The 26,464-nt window shown below is 41.1% G+C and overlaps 1 protein-coding gene across 3 annotated transcripts in view; it reads left to right on the top strand.

Moving 5' to 3' along the window:
• Nucleotides 1-26,073, top strand: part of EPB41L5 (erythrocyte membrane protein band 4.1 like 5) — a 53,365-nt gene extending 27,292 nt beyond the window's left edge. For 2 of the 3 annotated variants that reach the window (XM_021526143.3, XM_085584965.1), the window contains 12 exons: nucleotides 1,152-1,194; nucleotides 1,486-1,601; nucleotides 10,114-10,280; nucleotides 10,767-10,861; nucleotides 15,839-15,967; nucleotides 16,527-16,588; nucleotides 17,237-17,347; nucleotides 17,899-17,992; nucleotides 18,918-18,995; nucleotides 19,801-19,842; nucleotides 20,253-20,380; nucleotides 21,039-26,073. In XM_021526143.3, coding sequence (XP_021381818.3) covers nucleotides 1,152-1,194; nucleotides 1,486-1,601; nucleotides 10,114-10,280; nucleotides 10,767-10,861; nucleotides 15,839-15,967; nucleotides 16,527-16,588; nucleotides 17,237-17,347; nucleotides 17,899-17,992; nucleotides 18,918-18,995; nucleotides 19,801-19,842; nucleotides 20,253-20,380; nucleotides 21,039-21,096 — 1,123 coding nt within the window. In that variant the 3' untranslated portion in view covers nucleotides 21,097-26,073. The remainder of the gene's footprint in view (nucleotides 1-1,151; nucleotides 1,195-1,485; nucleotides 1,602-10,113; nucleotides 10,281-10,766; nucleotides 10,862-15,838; nucleotides 15,968-16,526; nucleotides 16,589-17,236; nucleotides 17,348-17,898; nucleotides 17,993-18,917; nucleotides 18,996-19,800; nucleotides 19,843-20,252; nucleotides 20,381-21,038) is intronic. The other variant, XM_085584964.1, reaches the window with a different exon arrangement.
• Nucleotides 26,074-26,464: the final 391 nt, after the last annotated feature.

Genomic DNA, 26,464 nt, shown 5'->3' with positions numbered 1-26,464 from the left:
CAAGTTGCTTAGGTCATTCTGAGAGTGGGAAGAGAAACTTCATGTGCAGTTTCTCCTCCTGATAAGACTGCGGTCTCCTGATCTGCACTTAGGTGTGGCACTGTTGTGTCTCCACAGCAAGCTATGCCATTTCTGAAACTCTACACTCCAGTGTTGCTAATTGAAATGCATCATGAAAGATGTATGTTGTTCCCTTCTTTTGTGTTAACCCAGCACAGGAGAATGTGCTAGTCAGAAGGCATTCCTTTAATATTTCTGAGAATTCTGGGGTAGCCTCCACATTCACTCAACAGAGAAAGGGTGAAGGGGGAAACAGGCAAGGAACAGCTTGTTCAGTGTTGATATCATGGTGTTTTAAATAAAAGAATTCTAGAGTCACTGAAGTAAATACAGATATCTGTTTGAATTGTCAGCTTGCCAGGTTGGATAGCTGTTGTCCAGACAATAAATCAGAAATTAAAAAGTTGTAAGAGATGGGAACCTTTTTTAAAAGGCTAGAAGTTTGGGAGAAAAGTTTGCTTTGCATGAAATAATTACTGCTTTTAAGTCTCTTGAAAATGTGAAATGTCTCTTGCAGATTCAGAAATCATCAAGAATAGGCATATGGGTCTTGTTTAATTCATCAAATATAGTAAATATTTAATATAAATTATTATTAATGCGGTGCTGAGTTGCTGTGCATGTAAATTTGAATAGCTGCCTTGTAAGTCCATTAGAGGTTTTATGCAGAAGAAACTCTTTAATTTTTCTGATAAACTCTTGTGATGTGAAACATCAAATCAGGAGGGTTCTAGTTATGGAACAGGCATAATATCTATAGCATGTGGGTGAGCTTTTGACAATGTCACATTTTGCTGGGTGTTTTAAATAAAATTATGTAATTTTTGCTTTAGAAGTGCCATATCTTACTGCTGAATCAGTAAGACTTTTTAAACCAAACTGCTTTAGGAAAGGAAGAGTTAAAAACAAATGAGTTACAGATAAACTACAGCTAGAACAAAGAAAACATAACCTGATACCCTTTGTGAAAAGAGATTAATACTTTGGAAATATCTTAGACTCTATTTCTTTCTGAAAGTCCTTACAGTTCTGCCAGCCTGCAAAAGCAGTTTGTTGATCTGATTCAGTTTTAAATTCTTCTTGTCTTTCAGTGCTGCAAACAATGCTGTTATCAGCCAGACTAATGGATCACAAGTAAGGACTCTCTTTCATTCTTTCTAAAGACAATTTTAATGTGTCTTAACAGATTTGAAGATTTTGTTATTTGTTCTTGAAATCCAGTGATTGACCAATTGAATGTTACTGTTAACTGTGTACAGTGCTGGGAAAGACGGCATAGACATGCAGTGCTAGGAAGTAAGGGAAGAAAATGGCCTTGCTCTAGCTTTGTGCTTAAGAAGAAGTGTTGATATGTTTTTTTCACTGTAATGTGTCATCACTTCATTAATGTGTATATAATAACTTGTTTATATTCTGTCTCTAAAGAACTGGAATGCAAAACCAAACCTACCTGTCCTAACAGCAGTTCCTTCTGCGCCAATCTTAGTGGAAATAGAAAACCTCCCAAGGAGCCCAGGAGCCAGCCAGCAAGATAACAAGTGGTATGTTAAGCTTTGCTGGGAAATGCATTTTGATTACTTATGCATGATTCAAGTAGCTTTTCCTTTATCTGTACTTAAATAAGCTGCCATTCTTGTATCTCTAATGTAAGTTGACAATCAAGTTAGGAATGATGCAGCTGATTTCTTCTTATGAATTGTGTGTGGAGGGGTGAGGACAGCAAGCTTAGTCACTGCCAATCAAAAAAAAAAAATTATTCAGGGACTAAAGGAATTAAGGAGGAGTAGAATTTTCAAATCTTGGGGAGAGCTGGATCCTTCTCATTTGCTATAAGCTTGTAACCTTTGCTTGGTATTGTGGTGTCCAAGGACTTAACCTTGATCCTTAGGGTAATATAGAACTTTGTAAACTTCTATCCTGGTGAATTGTCTTTTGAACTTGCTGAAATAGGCAAGCTGACTTCTCATGATCTTGTGTAGAATGGGAGCTTGGGGAAAATGACACAAGCTGAAGATAAGAGCTTTGATTTCAATGTAATCAGAGTATTTTATGGATTAGATGCATCTCAAAATGAAGAGGATTTGTTTGAAGATAGATAAATGTACATGTCATTTCTCTCTCTTAAACTAATTCTATATTGCAAAGTTATTTTCAAACCAAAACTGTCATATATCAATGCAGTACTTGTGAACAGATAATTTTAATATCTTTGGCTTCTCGTGCCTATGGCTTATCCAAGAAGGGAAATTCTGGCTTCTGCCAAACTCATCAGGAGCAGTCATGGTAGAATGGAGTGACACCAAAGCTCTTATCCTAAGCAGTTTCAACCCTCAAGAGAAAGGGTCCTTCTCCCATTGTCAGGCATATGAATCTGCTTTGCTTCAGTATCTCTTACAAGTAGATGGTGTCTAACAGTGGTGTGACAAATGTAATTTTGTAAACTGTATAATTTAAAGACTTCTAATACTATCAATTTTGAATGATAAAGGGGATGGTAATTCTGCTTTGAGTTGCATTTTATTGACATTTCAATCAGAACATATGATGATAAATACTGTTTTTCTTTCTTTTGCCCTTGATTTATCTAGTATCTGAAATCTGTGCTTGTCTATGGTGGGATCCTGTTGATCGCTCGATTCCTTCCATGGTGGTGGGTGAAAGGTGGTGGCATCTTTATTCTTCAGCATTCTCAATATGGTTTTATTTTTATTCTTTTGGCCTAATTGCAAGATGAGTGCTAGTCACCTGTATTTCCTTTGGTGGAAATGTTTGACTTGGCTTCAGACCAGCTCTTCTTGGGTACCTGATTTGTGCTAATGTTCCTGCTCATGTTTGCAAGGCTGCTGCTGCTTACTGAAATCCTGCTGCTTTGGTTCTGAAGCAGAGAGGGCTCTATAGCCATTCAGTTTTGAGTTTGTTATGCCTGTTTTTAGGATTGAGAACTTGGGCCTGTCTGTCTTAACATTGTCCAGGAAACTCAGCTTACATGCCAGCTGCTGCAGGATGTAGTGTTTGTATAGAAGAATGGGAGTGAATGTGAAATACACTTGCATGTAACCCAAAACAGTGCGTCCTAAAGAAAACAAGCTTCTTGGCAACTGATGCATTTTAATTGAGAGTGCATTGCTTCTACTGTGTCTGTGTTACATTTCTTTGAGGCATTGCTAGTGAAAGTAGTTGCCTTCTGGTTTTGCTGTGTTCACTGGAAACAGTATTGCCTGTACCCAGGGCAAATCCTGCTGTAAGAAAAAGACAACAGTTTGGAGCTGAGTCAGGAATTGAGCTACGTTCTGGTTTCCTAGATGGGAAGTGGGGTTAGGTTAATGGAATTGCCAGAACATACAGATTTATTGCTGGGGGCTGTGACTTGGCTGTTGTGCCTGCAAGGGTGTCTCCGGGCTGCTAACAAGATCTCCTTTCAACTGCTACTGTCTGTAATTGGCCTGTTTCTGCATGAACTATCTTTGTTTTCTGTCAGAAAAATAGTCTTCTTTTAGAGAGAGCTTGCCAAAGATTGTTGAGAAAACCAAAATCATCTGGACTATGGTTTTTGTGGATAGTTAGATTGAAGGGGTTTAGAAGTAAGGTCCCGACCTCCTGGATTTCTGTGCTCTGCTTGGCAGATGCCTCTATTGGCTACCTTGCAGCTTAGATCCCTTCCTAATGTCAATGTTTCCTTTAATTTAAAATGTTAATGCTGCAGCTGCCAACTGCAATTTTGCTAGATTGTAGAAAGTACTTTGCCAGATACAAAGGATTTTATTATTTCTGGGTTATGGTTTTGGATTGGGTTTTTTTTTACTTCATTGCTATAAAATTGTCAGTACAGAAAAGCTGTACTGGTTTGCAGGATCTGAAAATGGTCTGGAATATTTGTTGCAAGTCTGGAAACACTAAAACACGATCAGTGTCTTTCTAAGTTTAGTGTTTCCTCAAGAAGCTCCTTTTTGCTAAGTTAGGACAGCAGACAGACTTAATATTTACTTCCTTATTGTAAGATAAGTAGGGTGGTTTTTTGTTTGGGTTTTTTTTTTTTTTGTTTTGCTAGTGGATGTAGCTTTCCCTTAACCACATCCATGAGAGAAATGGTAAAATAAAGGAATGAACTGTTGGGGATTGGAGCCCTCAGTATTCACGGGTCACTTCCTCAGTGTATTTCACAAAAACCAAAATTCTGAATTTACACATGGGTGATCTTTGTATAAATCCTGTTTCTTTTCTAAAGGAGGACTATCCCCAAATGTTAATCATCTACCACTGTTGTGAATCCTGCATGCTTTTCTGCTTGCCTGCCTTAACACGTGTGATCTTCCAACTCAGCTGTCTGCTTGGCTGTTCTGGAACATGAGAAGGTGGAATTTGAGCTGAAGGCCATCTGACCCCTCTATGTGAACAGCAACAATCCTTCCACTTTGTTTAGATTTGGCTCATTAAATCGAATCTTTTGCATTAAACTGAAGGAATACCTTTGAGGAATTTCCTTAGTTGAGTAGTTTATGAAGTGCCATTTTCCAAGCACTTTTTTGATCTATGATTGTACCTTTTATCAGCCTCTCGTAAAACATAGCAGTGAAGGACCCTAGTGCTACACAGACAACAGTTAACAGATCGTTGTCCATTTAAAAGTATTTTAAATGTTGGCTTTTGGCTTAATTGCTTATCCCTGCTGCTTTGGAGATGTTTGTGCCTAAAGCCTTCCAGGGGCTCCTGTATAATAATATTTTTCAAAAGACTTAATAAAGTGATGTGTGTTCTCCCTTGCAACTCTTGCTAGCTTTTGGAGGACTTCATACCAACTATGGCAGAGTGGCCATAACTGTGCACAGCACTTTTGTGGGTTTGATTTTAGGAACTCTAAATTTAAAATTTACAAACCATTATGCTTTCATATGCAAAATTGGAAAGTGAGGTCTTAGTTTGTGTTGTGACCTTTTATAAAATGGTTCTTTTCCAGCTAAATTTTTATGTTAATGCAAGTTATAGCTGCAGGCAACTTCTTTAGTAGTATTAATCCCTTAGTCACCTAAATTGTGGGTGATTTGTTTGCTCTACTGTTTGCTCCTTCACAGTAATGTTCATTTTTTCTGAGCTTCTATTTTCTTCTCTTTTTTTTTTTTAAATTTACTTTAGAATCTGCACTTTCCAATCACTTTGAAAGCTGGTATTGCTGTAGATGTTTGCTTCAGGTGTACATTTAGACCTGCCACTTAAACTTGTTTTCTGCAAATAAAATGTACTGTATGCTTGAGGTCTGTTCCTCATGGATATTATTTTCTCCCATCTGTAAAGTGCACATGATTCTTGCTTAGTTCAAGTGTTTTGAAATATGAAGTGCTTTACATTTGGGAAGTAAGCAACATACACGAGAGAGCTGAACTTGCCGATTCGGACTTGCACAGACGCGTGCGCCAAGCTGTGCAGAACGGGCTTTGCTTGGCAGTGTCATCGTGCGCACGTGCACTCGCATGCCTCTTCCCCTCACTATTCACCTTCCAGGAACCCCCTTTTCCTCGTCCTTTCCTGTGCTCGCCTTCGCTTTACTTCTCCACCCTCTTCCCGCTCGGTGCCCCGACTAACCTGCGCCTCCCGCTCCCCACCGCTGCAGGCCCGCCGCCGCCGCCGGCCGCTGTCAGCGCGCTGGAGCCGCGCCCGCCGCCGGGACCGCCCTGTGACGAGCCTGCCGGGCTCCGGCCCGGGAAATCAAGGACAACGGACCCCAGCTGACTGTGGAGGGCCAGAAGCTTTTATTGCAAAGGCTCTGCAGATTGTGCTGTTGGTATTGAGTCTTTAAAGAAAAACAACGCATAGATCAGAAGCCACACATCACTCTTACTTTAAAACCGTATATATCTATCTGTTCGTGCATATAGATAGATATATTTTTAAATTGTGTTAAAGGTTTTCTTAATGACTGAAAGATTCATTTTTTTAGCTGGGGTTTGAGAGCCATGCAGGAAGTCACATTTGTTGTAAAACTACATATGCGACTAGCGGGTTATAATATGGTTTCAAAAGTCTAAGAGAAATAGAGGATGTAACCGGCCCTTTTGAACCATGGTCATATAAAAATCTTCAGATATGTGGTTGATCTTAAAACCAACCTTTTTTTTTCTTCAATAAGACCTCTTCTGAGAACTGTTGTTTGGAAATGCAATAGAATTATTTTCAATTTTTAAAAAATAAATTTAGCAGAAATGTCAAAAAGGCAAAGAGTAATTTTTAAAATAATTTTTTCCTTTTTACAAAATTTTCTTTATTTTTGCTTTTCTGGTCCAGTTGAAAAGAAACAGAAATATTTCTTGAGAAACACCAATCCTACCATATGATTCACAAGGTTAATTGTTAAGTCAGAGGTTAAAACTCCAGCTTCATGGGTCGCTGGTATTCTTGGGGGCCTTTAACAGCATGAAGAACAAATCTTTACCCTTGAACACACTGTGTTTTCTTGTGTTTTCTGAAGTTTGTTGCTTTTCAATTGCAATATTCTTTTCCTATTAAAAAAAAAAAAGTGGAAAAGTTGTAACAGAGGGCTTTTAAAGTTAATTTATATGTAGCTCCTAGGATAAAGGAAATGTTTGAATGATTTTCAAATTATTTCACTATATTTCAAATTGTCACAGAGCCCAGAAATAAAAAACTATTGTTTTCAGATCTCCAGACCTGAAGAACCAAGAAGTAAGTGTCAGCCAGGACATAACTTAATATTTCCAGAGATATTTTGGCCTCCTCAACTCCACATCTGATGGGGGGAAGAGTTTGCTAATGAAATATGAGTCTTTATTTTACATCACTGCTTAAAGACAAAGTATGAGCAAGCTGTAAACTGAAGATCTGTGACACCTATCAAGCTGATTGGAACAATCACTTGTGCTCTTCTCAGTTTTAGGTTTGGAATGGTGGATGATGTAAACTTCTGGAGCGAAGCAAACCCATTTGTTTTTTTCTTATTTATAAAGTTGTATGAGAATATGCAAACAAAAATGTTTAACTTTACAATATCCTATAACGTCTGTGTAGTTGAGGGAGAAAAAAACAATGTGGCTCACACCACTTGTAACTGAGCTTTCTCAGTCACGTTATACATTGAATGCTGTGTGGTACATATTTATACCAATATATGGCCAGGCAAAATGGAGTAATTCATTAGCTACTCCTTTAACTGTGTGAGCTCTCTGAGCATATAGTGACTTATTAATGGGTTGACCAATCTTTACATTAATTACAACCCTTCATTATTCCTATATTCATAATTATGTGGCTTGAATTCCTGGTATCTTTTATCAGCATTTTCCAGAGAATATTTATTAAAATATGATGGTAGAAGTTGAAGACATAAAGCCCAGCGTTTATTACTATGCAAAGTTCAAAGTATCCCTTTGTATGTGGGTAAATGCAGGTATGTGGAAGGGTAATGCCTGTTCAATTCCTGAGTAGTGGGAGCTGACTGTGTAGAAGCCCTGTTTTTCCTGGGAAGCCTTGGACAATTTCCCTTATGGTTGGTGTGCCAGTTCATCAGTACTTTATAAGAGGTGTCAGAAATTCTGTGCAGTGATTCAGGGTTTGGTGCTTCTTGCTTTTGTGGTTGGGCCATTTATGAAGCCTGCCTCATAGTCTTCCTCCTGGTGCTCTGAAGAGGGTGAAGAGTCTGGGAGACTTCAAAGGTTTTGCTGCTCTTTGGAGAACTCATTCCTGCAAATTCCAGTGGCTGGGGGTCTCCCAAGTATGACTTTTCTCTTACTGACTGCCTAGCTCAGGTAGCTCAGGAGAGGGTATGAAGGCAAGATGGGGTAAATTCCTACTTGAATCTTAACTTAGGAGGCTTCCTTGAGTTTATCTAAAATTAATTTTGTTTCCCTGAGGCCCTGTCCTGATGTGGGATGAAGCTGTAGGGACTCACCCTGGTTGTCTGTGCTGTCTCAACCAGATCTCCATCCCAGGGCACAAATGGCAGTAAGGTTTTTTACAAACTCTGACCATCTCAGTGTAAGCAGTACACAGTTTCTGGATAGTGCACAGCTTTTGGAGTGCACCAGACACTGAGTGTGCTGTTTGAGTATGTTGCCAGATATGAAGACTGCCCTTATCTGTAGTAGGCAACTTTTTGAATCAGCTCTCTTGTCTGTCTAGTAAATGTTACTGTATAGTCACGAGGAGGAAAAGTCTAGTGTAATTATCCTAGCAATTAAGGAAGAAAATTTTCATTTTTCATGTGTTTTCTCTTACAATACTAAGAAAAGGAATGGGAAATTCAAGTACAAGAAGTGTTACTGGTGCTCTACGTCACCTGTCTGACATGGCGTTCATAGCAACTTAATGCCAAGTTCCTTCAAACTGTCATGGTGTCGGCAACTGCATGTAGGTAAAATCTGAACTTCTTAAAATAGTGGTCATATTAAAGATTGGAGGCTATTTATAGAAATTGTCAGAAAATAGGAAGAAAATTGTTGTCTCCATGTGAAGTTTATAAAACATTTTGACTCATATATCAGCAAAGTAAGGGATCGGATTCAGTCTCACTTTCCTTGTTGCCTATTTGGAAGAGCATCTCTTCCCATCTGTTAGTTCTAACAATTAAATCTCTATATCCATTATTCCCTCCCTGCAAGACTGTGTGCTGCTTGCCTTTCCCCATTAGTGGTGCAGAGAGAGGCTGCACAAGAAGTTGAAAATTTTTCTCTTTTATTTGCTTTGCTGGTAGCTCGTTATTCGACTGCTTTAAGAGAATCAAGCCAGTGGCCTCAATTTGCCTCACAGCAATTAATTGACTTAAAATTATTTGTGTGTTATTAGCACTAGAACAGTGATACCCTGTAATCTGATTCAGAGGTGTATATTTAACAATGAAAGAATTCTTTGTGTGCATGAGCTGAAGGAGAAGGAGTTTTTTCCTGCAGCCTCTGTAGTGACAACAGGGCATTGCTTCCAGGTTCCAGGGGCTGGAGGGGGGCATGAGGCACTGACCTTGCAGTGGTAAGGGAGAAGCTGGTCTAAACTGTCAAGTAGGAAACATCTCTTGTCTGTGCTTAAGGGTAGGCTCTGTTCTGTTGGGGTGGGTATCGGCTTGGTATCATTGTTCTCATGTTTGGGACAGGACTTGCAGAAGGGATTGATAGATTTTTTTCTTCTTAAATCAATATTGCAGCCAGACTCTGACTATTGATTGAGAGTGATTGTTGATTGAACTGGGCAGCAGTAAAGCTGCAGTTGTGTGCACAGTCTGTCTGATTAACCATTGCATTGTGCAGCAGTGGTTTCTGTGTTTGTTAGTTTGCTGTTAGGATAGGTTTAGCTGTTCCCAAGCTTTAGAGAAATGTACGGGATTCCCGACTCTTGCTCAACATAAAAATCATAATATAATTTTTGTTTTTGTGATTGTTTTTCCTTGTTCATTGAAAATAGAGCTCATAGGGCAAAATTAGATGCAAACATTCCCATCAGAAACCAAGAGAGGTGAAATAAGTGATTCTGACAGAGTACGGAGTACCTGTGATTCACTTAAAACACTGTGACTGCTACGGTTTCATTCACAGCTCTGCCCAAGTTAACAGAACTGAAACTGGTTCTAGGTGTGCCTGACCATAAGTGTCAGAGCAGTCCTGTGCAGCGCACCCTTCTGCCCTCTGTTCTGCTTACCAGTGTTGGGTGAAGTGCTGCACAAACAGCTTTTTGTGATACCAACTTCCCTCCACCTAATTTTCATTTTTCTCGTGTAAAAATCCTAAAGGGTTCCTTAAGTTGGTTAGAAAAACTTAAAATGTTTGTTCCAAAGAGTATATTTCATGGATAAAAAACTTCCTTTCTTCTCTCTTCAGTTTTTCCACTGCTATGTGATGACACAACAGGCAACACGGACCTAGTCTGTTATGAAGTCTCTTATGAAGTCTTCCCTTTTTCGTGTTTCTTAAGCTCTCTGAAAGCAGTGAAACAGTTTTTCTAAATTGTGGCAGAAGACAGCTTGAAAAAAGAGATTGCATGTGTTAAAGCTTTTTTTTTATTTCAGGAAGAATGGTAACACGATTGTGCATCTCTCTGCCCATCTTTCTACCTTTGCAGCATACCTCTTGTTGATTTGCTAGACAGCACAGAGTTGCCAGAAACTTGTGTGGATGATGCCATGGGCCGTCCAGTTGTTGGCTTGGCAACAGGAGATTCAGAAGAGGCTGTTAGCTGCCCTCCTCCTGGCACGAAGGAAACTGCTGCAGACAAAGCAGACTCTGATCGTAAGCAAACTGACAGATTTTTCCATGTTATGATGTGTGAGATCAAGATTAAATAATCGGTCGATAGGGAATTGTTTCCTTATGAGAAATGCGGAATTGATTTAGGAAGCTCCCTTAGATTTTATACATAAGGACAATTTCACCGATTACTGGAACAGCAAGGAGAGAGATAAGAGTAAAAAGTTCTTCATTGGATGTGACTTTGTCCACAAATAGAGTGAAGTGCAACCATCTAAGCAATTAACTTTGTGTTCTTGCTCACTGTGAGGATGGCTGGCTAAATGAGCTGCCAGGAGTGCAGAGTGTTCTCATTTGTGCACACAGTCTGCAGGCTTGGAATCTGCACTGAAGTTGGAGCAAGTAGATCCCCCCTCCCTGTGCATTTTTGCACAACTTCAAAATTATGTACTCAGGAATAATGCAAGTTACAAGTCAGATCACTCCACAGTAACATGAGGAAGATGATATATTTTTTGTCTTTTTCAGCATTTGAAGACACATTCCTAAAGCTGAAACAGCTGGAGACAGAGCACAGCAGCCCCGTGCCAATTGAACGTCCCAACATAAACATAAACGTGCAGGTAACTGGCCTTCACTGGCCTTCCCCTGCTGTGGTCCTGAGTTTTGTTCAGATCATTCTGAAAAGCCTTGCCTTGCTCTGCAAGATTTCTAAGATGTTGAGTGAGTAGTACTGGGGGATAGCAAAGGAAATACAAATGCTTTATGAAATATAAACCTGTGTGTGACAAAGCAGTGAGATAAAGATGGGGGCAGAGGTGCATGTGTGTAAACTTGCAGCCTGGTGAGATTTTCCAAAATCAGTGGGAGTAAAAAGTATAAATGCTTGAAATGTTTCTCAGTTGTCTTTATCTGTGGGTTACTACCTGCATGGTGTTGAGTAGTTCACCCTGTTTTTGGGAGGGCTGAGTTGCTTTCCTGGCAGTTTTCAATTCCAAGAAAGTTGTTCTGGCATTTTGTTTTGAGTCAAGTTTGCTGATGATCCATCCCTCCTGTCAAGTAGCCAGTTTGTACCTGCTCTCTGATGCAAGTGTTAGTGCTCTGTGTTTACACAAAGAAGAGTGATGTGGTTTGATTTACTGCTCTCAAATCTCTCTGAGCAAGTCAGGCTGCATTTCACAAGCAGCTGAGCCAAAGTACAAGCCTGAGTGTCCTGAACTGGGTGGAGGGCTCTCTTCTCCCTCCTTCCTCTTCACTCTTTCTTCCCCAGCTTCCCTCTCTCACCACCAGGAATCATTGTGGGTTTCAGTGAACAAATATATCTACAAACTGGCAAACAATTTTTTTTCCTGCCTTTGTTTTGAACTTTTTTGTTGAGCTGCTGGGTTTCTTTATGTTTTTAATTTGCTGTTTAGGTTGGTAAATAGTGAGTTAAATAGGTTCAGGGAAGGGGTCAAAGAAATGCCAGGGCCATAGTGAAAATAAGTAGTGTTGCTAGAAGGGATGGAGAGGCCAGAATCTCTTTGATAAATTCACTGGTTATGAGACAACTGCCCCCAGATATTCTTCTGGGTTTTTATAATGAGCTTTAAAAAATGAAATCTGGTTTTCCATTACTCTGCTTTCTCTGAAGCAAAAGCTTTGGGAGATTTTTGTGTTTTGAGCAAGCAGAGAGAGTGAAACACCTGGCAGTGTTATCTCTGTTTAGACTACCCTCCCTTGCAGGGAGGCCCAAGGATTTATCTGACTTTGAGGGAAGCAGCTATGATTTTTCTTGCTCCCTCAATAGCAACAAGAGCCAGGTGCCAGGAGAGGTGTTCAGCAGTGTGTGTTTGAGCTAAGGCCACTCCGAAGCCTGTGTTATCCACCCCCATGTGAGAGAAGGCTGCTGCTGTGGGTGGTGCTGCAGGCTGCTTGGCTCCTGTCCCCTTTAAGGGCTGCCTGGTGCACCTCTCTGCTTGGTGAGTGCATTACAAAGATTACCAGGTCTCTAAGAAGATTAGTCAGTAGACTATAGGTCCTGTTATGCTGAAACACTTCCTCTACATAAACTAGGCAAAAGAACACAGTTGATTTAAGAATATTTTAGCCTGTTGAGCTTCACTTTAGTTCAGAGAGGGACGGGAAGAGCATTTAATTGGTTCATTGAAGACAATGGCCCAAATCTGTTTCAGAAGTTTTTGAATTGTGGCTGATTTATAATAAGCAAGCTAAGATTCCTGTAATGAGCTAATCTAACAAACAGCTGCCAATACAGAGCAGTCACAGTCATCCAGCTGCTGTCACATAAGGTGCTGAATAACTTTAGAGGTTCTAGATGCTGGGAGGACAGTAATCTGATTAGAGAGCAAGAACATTTGCATAACAGAGAATTATGGATCAACAGTATGCCAATAGGTGGGTAAAACACAGTTCGGCTTTCAAGAAGGATGTGCAAATTACATTAAGAAAATGTAAGAGTAGATCATTGGAGGTTTTTTAGGGTACAAGAGCTAAAATAAATCTTTTCTGCCTATGATGTAGCTTACCAAGAAGTCACTTGAGAATGTTTGTTTAAAAAAGATAGACAAAGATTAGAGAGTCTCTGCATACTTGAAATTCCCAGTGCTTCAGATTGCAAAGACATGTAGGTTACAGTAGCACCAAATGAGCACACCCTTCAGAGAGGAAGGTTAATGGTTTAGAAACCAGTCCTGAAAAGAGTGACCTAAAAGTTACTATTAAAAATACTTCCTTTCCTGCCTTTGAAGGCTGCTTTAGAAAACATAGAAGCTTTCATTTATGGTGTTTGTTATAAAATATACCTGTGGGCTCTTCTCCTGTACTTATTTTTCTTTTTAATCTGTTAGTAAAAGTGTTTGTGCTATCCTCTTCTGGCAGAATTGTATGGGACTGCAATATATCCACTAAAACCTTGCAATAAGTTTAGATCCTGGAGCTTGCTATTGTTTCAGAGGGAATGCAGTATTGCAGCATTCTCTCTGGAGGTGTGTGATTAGAAATTTCAGCACATGGAGAAACTGTTACAGTACATAAGAGTTTTGCTAAAATGCATTGGAAAAAAGTGTTATCTTTCTACTCCTCAAGGCAGAGCTGCATCCTGAACTTCATGACACTGTTATATGCCAGCTCACTTCAACTCACTTTGTTAATTAAAAATCTTTAATTGTTTTCCATCAGGGGATAGAGATAGTCTGAGAGTCATCTTTATGTAATTCTATATTTGTAATCAATCAATCCTGATTGATTTCTTTGATAGGGTAATATTTATCTAGCTATCCCTGTTCTTCCAGAGAAAAAGAGGAAGCAAGAGAATGAATGGCTTCATTCTTCTCTGCTGCTCACTGCCAAAATGGAAGAATGCGACTTTGTCCTTTCCCAGCAGTGACCAGATCTGACAAAGAGAGCAAATAGCTTTAAACACACCAACGCTCTGCTTTCATCAGCTTCTGAAGGGAAATGAACAATAAAGGTTTGCCCGCCTTCAAAGTCTGCTCCCAAGTCAGAAATACAAGGACATGAGGGTTTACTTTTTCTGAATTTGTTGTGATCTGTGAATACGTGGAAGTTGGTTCAAAATGTACCTGTATTAGGTTCTATCTTCCTGCATAAAGTGATTTTTAGTGGCACCAGGAACAGAACTCAAAAGCACAAAGGGTTGGGGTCACATGCCTTGTTACTGCCTTTAATCTTTCCTTGCCTTTTTGCATCACTGCCTAGCTCCATGTTTTGATTGAAGAACATAGTACAAGTGTAGTTTGTCTAGTCCATGGAAACAACAAACATTCCTAATGAGCTGGAATAATGACAAACCCCTGCAGCTTTACTGTTTTGTGTGAACACCTCAAATGTCTTGTAAATTAGACATCTGGAGGCATTAGCAGGTGCTGGATGCTTTTCCCTCTAGCTACATACTTTTTTCATTAAAAAAACTGTAAAACACCGATGCTTTTTTCAAGTGCAAAATAAGGTTGAAAAAAAATGGATAATTAATATTGAGGGCAATACTTCCTTGGTGGTATGAAATTCGTGCTCTACTGAATTAAAATATTCTGTAATAGTACTAAGCTTTTTCAAAAGTAAGGGAGTCTAATCATTAATAGACTAGAGTGACCTAATTAAAGTGATTTTTCAGGTGGAGGAAGCTAAGAGGCAGATAAACAAAAAAATGGTACTTCAAGCACCAGTGTACTGATGTGCTCAGTTAAAATGATCAGATTTACTGTTAGTGGAATAATGCGTTCAAAATGCTGTGCAGGTAGTGTCACACATGGCATCTACTGCAGTGAGGTCCAGGACTTAAATATTATCACAGTGGGTGCTGCAGCTGTACAAATAATAATAATTTCGTTGTAATTATTCCTTTTGCAATTCCAGCAGCTTCTCTAAAATAAAAGTACTTAAAAGTACTGTTGGTCCTCATAGCTTTTTATGTTGATAGTGACCCTTGGATATTTTGTGAAGTTCATTGCTGACTGGGTCAAAATTTGAAAATTGATTCTCCTTTAGATAGTCTCCTAAGATCCTGTTTGGATATCTCAAAAAGTGATTTTGAGGGAGACATAAAAAAGGAAATGTTTTTCCCCTCTCTAAAGACTAAATAACTACAAGTTCTCAGCAGTGTCTCCAGAGAATGTAGAAATCTGAGAGTGGATGGAGAGCTGTGGAGGGACAGGTGTTCACCTCTTTTTAACTCCTCTGTTCTGCTCTTCCCTTTGCAATGGGCTTCATTCCTCCTGGGCACGCTGCACTTGGTGCAGGTGGGAGTGCAGCAGGATTGTCCCTGCTCCAGGTGGGAGTGCAGCAGGATTGTCCCTGCTCCAGGTGGGAGTGCAGCAGGATTGTCCCTGCTCTGGGCAGTCCTGCAGCACTTCTCTCCTGGGAACAGCCTGCCCTAGACTGTGGCATATGGTGAGGAAAGCAGGACTCTGTCTCCCCCTGCTGAGTCATACCCTCAGAAGGAAGGTCAGAGAGTTTAGTTTTCACTCAGCTAATTAACTTCTGCCACTAATCAAATAGCAATTAGTAGATTGAATGCTTAATTAACATTTCATAATTAAGAAATGAAATTCTCATAATGAAATAGACTGTAGTGAAAGGTATCTCGTTCTTTCTTCTCTTCATTATGTATTTGGCTGCCAGTTTGCTCTGATATAATCAGTGGTGGGAGAGGTAACTAGTGGCGTATTAATTAAACTCTTGTTCTAACTTATAAGTGGATTTTAAATTAAAAATCTTCCCAACTTGCATTTTACTTAGGCTACACTGATGTGATATATATTATTATATTGCTTTTATATTAATCTCCTCTCAGTAAACTAGTCTGTAGTTTTAGGAAGCACTTCATTTCTTGCACGCTTTATTTTTACCACAGCAGTTTACATATCCATATTCAAGCATTTTGCTTTTTTTCCTTCATGTGTTGCTTGACATTACAACTGAGTTCCAAACTAAAGGAAAAAACTGCTTTTTCATTTCAGTATAATCTGCTGACTTTCCTCTGGCTTCAGAGCCTTGTTGTTATTTAGAGATGTTGATAAACTTCTGCCCAGACTTGTCCATGTGGAAACTGCTTCTGATAAAGATGTTTTCATGTCTAGGATGAAGTGGTGAAGTTGACAGATAAATGTCTTAACAATGCAATCGAGAGCCCAATCGTAGCAGCAAAGTGGCTTCCAGCAGATCTCAAAAGCAATATCCTGAAGGCCCAGGCAGAAGCAGGGCACAAGGTAAATACTCAACGGAGCAGAGCTATGATGCTCTCAAATGTTTTAGTTCTCTTAAATAACCTGAGGTTGGAGAAGGTGCCTTGCAGATAGGGGTGTTCCGAGAGCCTTGTCCAAGGCAGAGTCAGAGGGTTTCTCACAGGGATAAAGGGACTGTCCTGGAATGGTTGCCCAAGGAGGAATTTCTGTCCTTGATGATACTCAACAGCTAACAGGACAAGACCCTTTGCAAGCCCTGGTTTGTGAGGTCATTGAGGCAGGCAATCTCCAAAGGTTGTCTTCTAATCAAGCAAGTATTCTGTCACTAAGACTGGACACTTTGTATGTTGTAGTAAATTCCTTAGCAAATAACAGGATTTTATTTGGTTTTGTTAGTGAACTATTTTTATTTCTGCACTGAAGGTGTCATATGGAATTGATGTTCTTAAGTCCCTGAGCTGTAGATGAACAGCACGTTTTTGTGCTAGGATAGAGACACTCAGCTCTACTGTGAATCTCTGAACTGCCATAAGATGGAAACTGGTATCAGAAATGTATGTCTCTGATCATTTCTTCCTCTCAGGTTGGAAAAGATGACAGCATGACAGGTGTCAAGAATTCCAATATTCAGGAGGCTGCTGCCAGGTAGTGAATAGATTTGTAAGAAACATGTTATGTAGTTACCTCACTACAGAACTGAGAATCTGCAGTTTAGTTTGGTATGCCAGTGGCTCAGTTGCCATTGCATTTTATCTTGCCTAGGGTACCTTAATCTCATGAGTGTGAAATGGCTTTGAGATGAAAACCAGGATTATAACTGCTGAGTTTTATTATATACAAGATAATACAGATGCTTTTTATTCTGTCATACTTGCTGACCATTACTACAACAGCAATTTCAATCACTAATTATTTCTGAAATGTGAACATCTTCAGTATGGGGAGGGGATGGGTATGTTCACAGTAGGTGCTTTCTAGTGGATGAAAAAAAATTGTGTACAAATCCCTGCAGTGACAATTTGCTGAGAATTACTAAATATTAAATGATTGCAGGGTCCAGTGGAATTGCAGGCATTGAAAAATTTAAAAGGTTACAACATTTAACTTCTGACCATTTGTGAAGATGCACATGTGGCAGACCTCAGAGAGCAGAGGGGGATACTGTAAATAAAATGCAAAAATAAAATCTCCATTAGCAGTCCCAAAACTGTGTTGTAACAAGTGATTCATAAAGAGCTTTCCATAGAAGGTTGCACCTGTTTTCTGGTTTTGTTTTTTGTTGGTTTGTGTCAGGAACCTTATCCTGTCAGGCAAATCACAGAGCAGTCCCCCAGCGACCAGTCCAGTATTTCAAGATCCAAAAGAGCTGCTGAGAGCCATCCCTGCTTCAAACACCTTTGTTCTGTAAGTGATTCTGCAGAAGCATGTTCCTGGGGTAAGGGGGACCACATGGAGGTTATGATGAAAAGGCCTGAAAAGCTGAGGAACAGTTGCTGAACATTTAGTCTACATCCAAGCAGGTTTATGGATGCATTTCTAATTACCCTTGCAGCAGTTAATCAGTAGGCCGGCCTCGGGGTGAGTATCCTTGAGCAGTAAGTGAATCTCTCTCATCTTCTGAGAGGACTGAGATTCCTGACATCCTGCTGCCCCTGGCTCTAAAGAGGAAGATAAGAGGATGACAGGAAAGGCTTCAGGCAAATTAGACACAAGGGCTGAAGAAACTCCTTTGAGATAGGAGACATCGATACTGTTGGGTCTATACAGAGTTGTAGCTGGAACTATGGGAGAGAGCAGTAATCTGTGGAGGTAGTTGGAAGGCATTTACATTAACATACAAACACCAGTCTTTTGTCTGCCTCCGTGGAACTGGTGTCAAGGTTTTGAGCTGTCTGGGAGGCAGCCCTGTTCCATGCTATCCAGGCAGGGTGCTAATGAGGATGTTTTCCTTTCAGTAATACCTTGAATGAGGACAATGCTGACTCTAACCATGAGGACCTGCTAATTCCAGCTAATCTGGCTCCAACTGAGGAGGCTGCTGTTTCAAAGGTATCACCACCTGCCAGCCTGGAAGGTTTCTATGTCACATTCTGAGCTCCCGATGCCTCCAGGCAAGCCCAGCAGACGTTGCTGCATGCCTCTCATAACTCAGTGAATGCCAGGCGCTGGGGAATGCCAGAGAGTGCTTTCTGAAGCAGGCAAGGACACTGCACAGATCTTTCCAAAGGCCATCTCTGCGTGTCCTTTCCAGTTCTTGGTGTAACTCTTATTTTTCTAAACTGGTTGTTTTTCTTACACTGGAGAGAGCCCCTTGCATCCCAACGATTTCATGCTCCAGTAGGGAGACAGACGGTAGGGATGAAATTCTGACATAGGCAGTTCCCATCAAAAGAACCACAGAAGGAAAAGTTTAAATTTAGATGCTAATTTATTATATTTTAGTTACCTTAAGGTATTTTTTAACTGGATTCCATGAAGAGCAAAAATTCGGGGATTATACTTTCTTTTGTCCCTCTCCAAAAGAAGAGTCCAATGGACCTGTGCAGCCTTTACTTGAGCAGACTGACAGGTTGTTCTGGATGACCAAAACACTCTGCCCTGTAGCTGTTGGGCCTCTAAACCAGTATTACATAGTTGATCCCACTGAATAATCTCAAATTTCACTGAGTTCCAGCACCCCACTCCAGACCTTGCTGACATTTCAAATGGTGCTGTAGCCCACCTTCACAGAGGGCAAGGGACACTTTCACTGCTTGCTTACAGTGGCAGTGATGTTGTTTCCAGTACTTTAATGAGAATAAGGAAAATCAAAAGGCTATAAAAAAGATCAAATGGAAATATGTGGAAAACCAGACCTGATAAAAAACAATGTTGGTTAAAGATAGTGGTCTATAACTCAGGAAGCCACTAGAGTATTCAGTAGACCTGTGTGGTTAGTACTGGGAACTCAATTCAAAACTGATTTATTCCATAGAGCACTCCAGATGACCAGGACGTTTCCTTAACATCACTGACAGAGAATCTAATTGACTTTACAGAAGCCACACCTCGGGTAAATGTATTTCAAACCCAAACTTTTTCCTTTGCATGTAACAGTGATTTTTACTCATGGACTCTCCTCTGGCTTTAGTGCCTGTCTGCCAGGCTTGGATCTGCAGCAGTGGAAAGGAGTGATGGGCAGGGATCACTGCTCACATGGCCCCCACCTGCAGGGTGGCTGGGGTAGGAGTGTAGACTTGACAGCTTTTCAGGGGAAATGAAGGAACCTGAAGAGTGAACCTGAGTGTGCCATAGGAACCTGTAGTACTGTTTTAGTAGAGCTGCAAGTGCCAGTCTGGTTCTCACACTTTTGTGGATACATAAGGGTTCAGAAATTAGATGGGAAGATGTATGTACATGTGTGTATGTCTGTATATATATCTATATATACACAAATAATTGAATAGTAAATTTGTAATGCTAATCAAGCCTTTTATATAGATAAAAAGAAATCTCTTAGAATCTATGCTGGCAAAAACGAGTTACATTGTATGCACCAAGAGAAAGGGGGAAGAAAGAGGACCTTTAAACTCTTCACACTAGTGTGCTCTTGATTACGGTTGTCCACAAAGCACTAAAAGATGATGGATTCTTTCCTTTGGAAGGAAGCACTGAGTTGAAACTGCTCCCAGTGAGTGTCTGGCTCTGTGTTCAGTGGGTGCCACATCTCCACCTAATCACTAGCGGGATTCAAAGGCTAACAAGGGGCAAATTTCTGGGATTGTTTTGGGGGAGGTGTTGTTTTGGGAGGTGTGCTATTTTGACAAGTTCTCAACTACTTTCAGCCTTTTAATTGAGGTTTTGTTTGTTTTTTGTAGGCATCTTCTCAGTCCATTGTAACACCGAGGTGGTTAGTGCCAGTGAGTTACTTGATCATTTCTTAAAGAAAAAAATCGAAAGCTTTTATCATGATTAAGAAACAGGATTTCAAGTTATAAATACTGAAATACAATAATTTTTAATAGTTTGAAGGTCTGTAAATTAATGTACCAGACCAAAAATAAAGCAGACTAATTCAGCTGGAGTAAGTCAGACAACATACCCTGTTAATAGTTCAAATTCATTTTTGCTGTATTGTACTGCAGGTAAATGCCATAAAATACCTTAAAGAATTTGTATTAGTAAAGCCCAGTCTGGAGTTTAATGAATCCTATTTTTGCCATTTATACATAAATCATATTGAAAAGTTAGCTTGTCTTGTCCTGGCTGATGTTATGTATAGATAAAAACATTGTTGTTTGAGTTTCTTGTTTCATTCTTCCCCATTCAGACTGGACTGATTTCCAACGGGCCTTTGGGAAATAATGTTGCCTTGTCTTTGAAGGCAGCAAAAGGCAGCACGGACACCCTGATGTCCTCAGCTGGATTGACACCATCCCAGCAGGCACCCGAAGTGAGGTGAGGTCTCAGCTAACTCCACAAAGTCTGTGTGGGCACTCTAATTGCTTCCATAGCTGACATAGTTACAGAGGCCATTTAGACACAATGCCTTGTTTTGCTGTGCTAATAAACTGTAGCTCTGTCTCAGTTTATAGCAATTGAAGTATGACAAATAAATGGATGTGTGTATATTATAATTTCACTTCAGTTTCTTTACCTTATCTGCTCACATGTTCTAGTGCTAGACTAAAGTTAGGGTACAGAAAAAATTTCTGAGTTTATAGTGTTTCAGTACTTGCCAGAGGATTGGTGGGTGTGGAGAGGGATGCCCCCGTTATTTCCAAGCTATAAGGACATCAGAAAACCAAATTAGTAGAAGGCTTTTCCCTTACTATTCCATTTTGCCATGCTGATGAGGCAGAACGATGGCAGTGACCATCGGGCCTTGCAGTGACCGTCTTTAAAGAAGGGCAGTGGTGGTGCTGCTGCACTGTTTAAATTTAATTCAGTTTGCTCTGCTGCGTTGTCCATTAGAAAGGTTTGTCTGTTGGTCTCATTAAATTAAAAGGGGAACAGCCATGAATGCTCTTTGAAGCAATACTCTCTTGTAATGCATCATGACAGTCCTTTTTGGAGGAGTGTACTTACAGAGCCTTATATTTTTTCCCTCTTTTAGCCCAGTTACTGAGGATGCTACAGTAAGAACAAAATGTTTACTCACCACTGAACTCTAGAAGAAGGAGTCTCTGAAACTCTCACCTTGTAAAAACTCAAATCTTCTAACATATCTCCATGGGATCCTTCCAAAAGACTTGGCTTGGGATCAAACTCGTGCTGAACAGGAGTCAGCTAGCCAGCTGGTTTGCCAGGATCCAGGAAGACACTTCCGCATTTTTCACAATCTAACTGGAACTGCAGCCTGAACTGGGATATAAAACCACATGCACCAAAAGATCCTTTTGATCTTCTCCTCCGGGAGAAGCAAAATGTCACACTGGAGCTGGTTCTGAGCTGAGGAAAAGAAAACAGTTGTGTTCTGCTCGTGCTGGGTTAATTGTTCCTTACCCTGAGCTGGCTCTGGTTCTGGAAGGTGCTGCAGAGCTGTGGGCTGTGAGCACAGAGCCCTGCTGGCTGTGGAGTAATGAACCTCCAGGGATGAGGAGACCTCACGGGGCCACCTCATGGCCGTGCCCTGCACGGGGCTCTCCACGGTGGTCACTGTCCCTCCTGTACAGCCAAGGACCTTTTCTTCTGTGTGATTATTCTCTGTTTTTCCTTCGTGTTACCAACACATACTCTCCTTTTTGGCCTTAACCCCCTTAATAATCCTTGCACACCCTATGACAGTACCTGGAAAGCATGACAATTTAGTCCATCAGTGACCAGCTGTGTAGACTGGATTTGAGCTGCTGCTCACTGCAACCAGGAAAATGCAAATTACCTGCCAAACAGTTGTAGTATTAGCAGAATACAGCAGAATGCATAGTATACTGATAATTTCATTTGCTACATGATTCAAATACATGCATTTTAGACTAGAGATCTGTATGTTTTGAAAGCCAAAGCGGTGAAGATGTGAGTGCAGCTTGCTTCAGGAACTGCGTATTGATTAGTATTGTTGTCTTCTAGGACTAGAAAGGAAAACAGTTTTCTTGTTTCTCTTCATGCTGTTTCTGGGTGTTTTTTCCAGACACTGTGCTTAAGGAATACTTACCAGGTATTTTTGCAGCATGAGGATACAACTAGATCAGTTTTTAATACCACTTTGAATCCTGTTCCAAGTGTCATCTAATTGTTGTATGTGGAACAAATAACAGAAAGACTAGTGTGAAAATAGGAAAAAAGGATGAAAAATTCCTGTAAGCAATTCACGTCTCTGTAGAAGGAAGGTGAGAGCACACTGCACAGAGAGGGGGAAGGTTTTGGGTGCTCAGGTGAAGTTTGGGGTACAGTGCATACAGTTCAGAGATCATTTGAGCTCTGGGCAGCAGTATCATCACATGGACCCTGGCAGTATAGCCTGTGAAAACAGTAATGCAGAGTCAGAGGGGAGGAGAAACAAAGATGATTAATCCCACATCTAACAGGGAAGCACAGGTGAAACAACTGTGATCTTTCTTTCTGAGGAAGAGGTTTGAACATGTGACTGGGGTTGGAGGGCAGTTTCTGCATAGTGCTGCTGTTTGTAGATACTTATATGCATGTGGGTGTTAGAAACAAACTTAAATGTGAAAATTAGTTCTGGATCCTGCACGCACAGCTTCATTTCTGCCCATTGGCTGTGTGCACGTGTCTCAGTGTAAACAAAAGTTGGGACCAAACCACTGTGGGTCGTGCAAGTGAGCTGGGCCCAGCGAGGCTGCTGCGTTCAGACCAAGGTGTTCATGCTGCTGTTGCTCTCATGCTCTTCTTTGCAAGATGCTGAATTCATGTTGAGGGAGAAGCCACATGATTTTATATGGCCCACTGCCACATCTCAAAACCCCTGAGGCCTTAATAGAGGAATGTAGGGACCAGAGAAAGCTTGTAGGACTGACCTACCAGTGACTCTGCAGGCAGTGATTTGCAGCCATTGCCTCAGGAATTTGCCAGGATTTCAGGATTAGTGGCAGGTGCTGCAGGTGCCTCTCCAGCCAGCAGCAGGGCAGCACATGGGCAGGTCCTGCTCCCAGCCCTTGGGCTCTCTCATTGCTGCTTCCAGTTGAGTATTGGCTTTTTTTATACTTTTACATCTCAGCCTTACTGCTTATTAAAACGTAGAAGATTCCTGATTTGAATATCAAATGTCTTAGTCTGGATTAATAATGCAGTTGCCAGAAAAGTTCCTGCAGGAAAAGGGAAGCAATGGCTGCAACAGTCTGCTTTCTGCACAAAGCCAGGACTGTGTGTGGAAACTTGGCACTTGCTATTCATCTGTTTGCTCAGCAGCTGAGCTGGCATTCGCCAGCTACATGTGTTGGGTTTGTAAATAGACAGAATGCAGTAGCATTTTCTTAGGCATGTTTGATATTTGGCTCTTCCCGTTGGGTTCAGGAGCTCTGCGAACTGTCAGCTTGAATCCCTCCCAAAACTGGAATAACAGAAGTTTACAGTTTTCCAGCACTGCATGTTGAATACCATCCTTAGATTCCTCCAAGCCATCACAGCAAATAACAAGTAAATAATGTGTGATGAGTGTGTGCCCTAAAATCTAAATGGTTCCAAATAACCAACTGTTATTTCAGCATGGTCAGGATAGCAGTGTTTGGAGGGAAATGTAATTACACACATGCACACAGAGATACTTCAAAGGGGTGAGGCTTTCCTCAATTTTCAGAGGACTAATATTTGAAATTTCACATAAAAATGCAAACATTTCAACTGGTAAATTGGGAACTTGCAATGTCTAATAGATTTGGGGCTGCAAACCCAACTCTTCCCAGCAAAATCTGATACTTGGAGCAACTAGTCACTCAATTTGCCTTGATGTGGCTTATCTAATCAAATCACTGCTTATGTAGGGAGCCTTGCGAGACCAAGGTGACACAGGTTTGTGATCTGAACATCCTGCAGTTTGGCATCACTGTTCTGGTTTGCAGCTAGAAATACTGTGTTACAACATGACTGCCTAACAGGTAATACAGCATTCCTCATGACCTGCATTTTATCAAACACAAATAGGGCTAATAGTTCCTACAGTTAGTGTTAAAAAGTATCACTTAATGCCTGTGTGCTACTGAGATAAAAGGATTTCCCTACCATTGCTATACTATTGATTGATTGGCTCTAGGGTTCAAGCATGTTCTTAAAGTCTAGTTTTTGGTATTTATTTAAAGAGATTTATAAATAAAGCTTTTGTGTGAATCTGGTGTCAGGATGTTGGCAGGTCTGCCAACCACTGAAAAGCTATAAGAGTTGACAGGAATGAATGCCAAGTGATTGCATCTGAAAGTAAAAGTGATTTTACTCCAGTCACATTCTGTGATTGGAATAAAAGGTTTTATAGAAATCTTGGTGTTTATAATAACAGTATCCCTGCCTTATCTCAAACTGATTAACCCAAGAGAGATGCATTTCAGTCTCACCGATTTAAGACCATCAGAGTCTGCATGTGCTGTGTGCATTTACAGACTTAGGAAATGGCATTAAAATGTGGGAGTTTAGGCTTTCTTGCACCAGAATTAAGGGAATCTCTTTAGTTCAGTGGTAATCGAGATTAATATTAGGTAAGTTATAGGACATAAATTACCTGCTTTCCTGTTATTCAGTCATGGTTAATGAATTGTCTTGAATGTATTTGATTTTAAACTTAAATTTTTCTCACTTTGTCGAAGACAGCTATGTTAAGACAATTTTGGACAATGTTTTGGACACAACTTTAGCAAGAAAATTTGCAGCCCTGTTAGAGCAGCTCAGGTGAGCAGTGCAGCTATGTGTGGGTCTCTGTACAAGCTGTTTGCTTTCCCTTCGTCTGCACCCTGCTCCTTCCTTCTGCTTTCATGAAGCGTGTTGGGATGAGTGTGTCCTTCACAAGCAGCACTGGATGTATTTTTCACATTGTGAATATATTCTGGTACAGCCCAAATCTACTGGTGAAGTGATAGCAGCTAGCAGCCAGCTAGCATTTAAAGCTCTATCTGGGCACATAGTGTTTCTGAGTTTAGGAAGCTGTAGTATCTATATACGTACATATATATATATGTAGCTGTTAGACACTGTAATGTCACAGCTTTCAAATGCAGCTGGACAATCATAACTTTTCAACCAGAAGATAGACCAAGATGTACTAATGGCCTTTCAGTGACAGAGGTGTGATCTGGGTGTGTTTGCTCCAGGTGTTGGTACCGCAGACAGGAGTGCAGGGCCCTCCCCACAGGCAGAGCTGCAGTGGCTGCAGGCAGTGCTGGAGGGGCTGCAGGTGCTCGGCACAGCCCTTAAAGCCAGGGCCCGGCTCGGTGTCACGGGCACAGCCCTTAAAGCCAGGGCCGGGCTCGGTGTCACAGGCACAGCCCTTAAAGCCAGGGCCGGGCTCGGTGTCACAGGCACAGCCCTTAAAGCCAGGGCCCGGCTCGGTGTCACAGGCACAGCCCTTAAAGCCAGGGCCCGGCTCGGTGTCACAGGCACAGCCCTTAAAGCCAGGGCCCGGCTCGGTGTCACAGGCACAGCCCTTAAAGCCAGGGCCGGGCTCGGTGTCACAGGCACAGCCCTTAAAGCCAGGGCCGGGCTCGGTTGTCACTGCTGGCTCTGGGTTGCTGCTGGCTTGAGGAGCAGGCACTCCCGGCAGCGCTGCCACACCCGCAGAGCCAGGAGCCACAGGATTCTCCTGCAGAATTCACCTCCTTTTGACTGCTTGGCTTGGAACACTGCTCCATAAACACACACACCACCCCTACCTATATAACTGGACAAACTTATTTTTAAAGTATATAAGAATATTTTTTTAGCTAGATTTGTTTTGTTAAAGCCGCACTAACTACTGTATTTTTACTTTTTATATGTAAAGCTTGGCAATAGCTCTCAATGTATAATTTATTGGTTGGGTTTTTTATAAAACGAAGTGCACCCTCTTGCTTCTGTTTCACTGCACTGGTGACGTATGAACTGTCTTAGGCACTGCACTGAGATCTGTATTGAAACTGTACATGGGAACAAGTAGATCTGTAGTCCACTCAACCCAGTCTTGGAATGTTTATACTGTAGTTTTGTCTGAAATACACGATGTCAGTGCAAAACTCTCCCAGAGTCATCTTTAAGCCCCCTGTGTTACACTGGCACAGCACTCAGAGGTGGGTCAGCTGGGGCTTGGAACACCGGGTTGCTGCTCCAAAATTAGCCTGTTGTCAGTTAAAGCTTAACTTAGGTTAGCACCAAAGCTTGCAGGTGGATGTTTCAGAACTAAATGCCTTTTTTCCAACAGAGCTGGGATTGTCCAGGAGGACTGTCAGGTGTCCAGTACCTTTGAGAACTAGTGCCGAGGTGTGTGCCCAGAAGGGGAGCTGAGCTGCCCGGTGTGGTTCCAGTGCAGGCCAGTTAACCGAGCACCCTCACTTGTCTGCAGCAAGGGACTGAGCTGTGTCCTCAAGTGCAGCAGCACTAGTGACTGTTCAAAGGGAACTCCCAAGC

This window comes from Lonchura striata, chromosome 7 (genome assembly GCF_050655825.1).
Source record: "Lonchura striata isolate lonStrDom1 chromosome 7, ASM5065582v1, whole genome shotgun sequence".
Taxonomy (NCBI): Eukaryota; Metazoa; Chordata; class Aves; order Passeriformes; family Estrildidae; genus Lonchura; species Lonchura striata.
The sequence above is the reverse complement of the archived record's forward strand: the minus strand, read 5'-3'. Positions and strand labels throughout refer to the sequence as shown.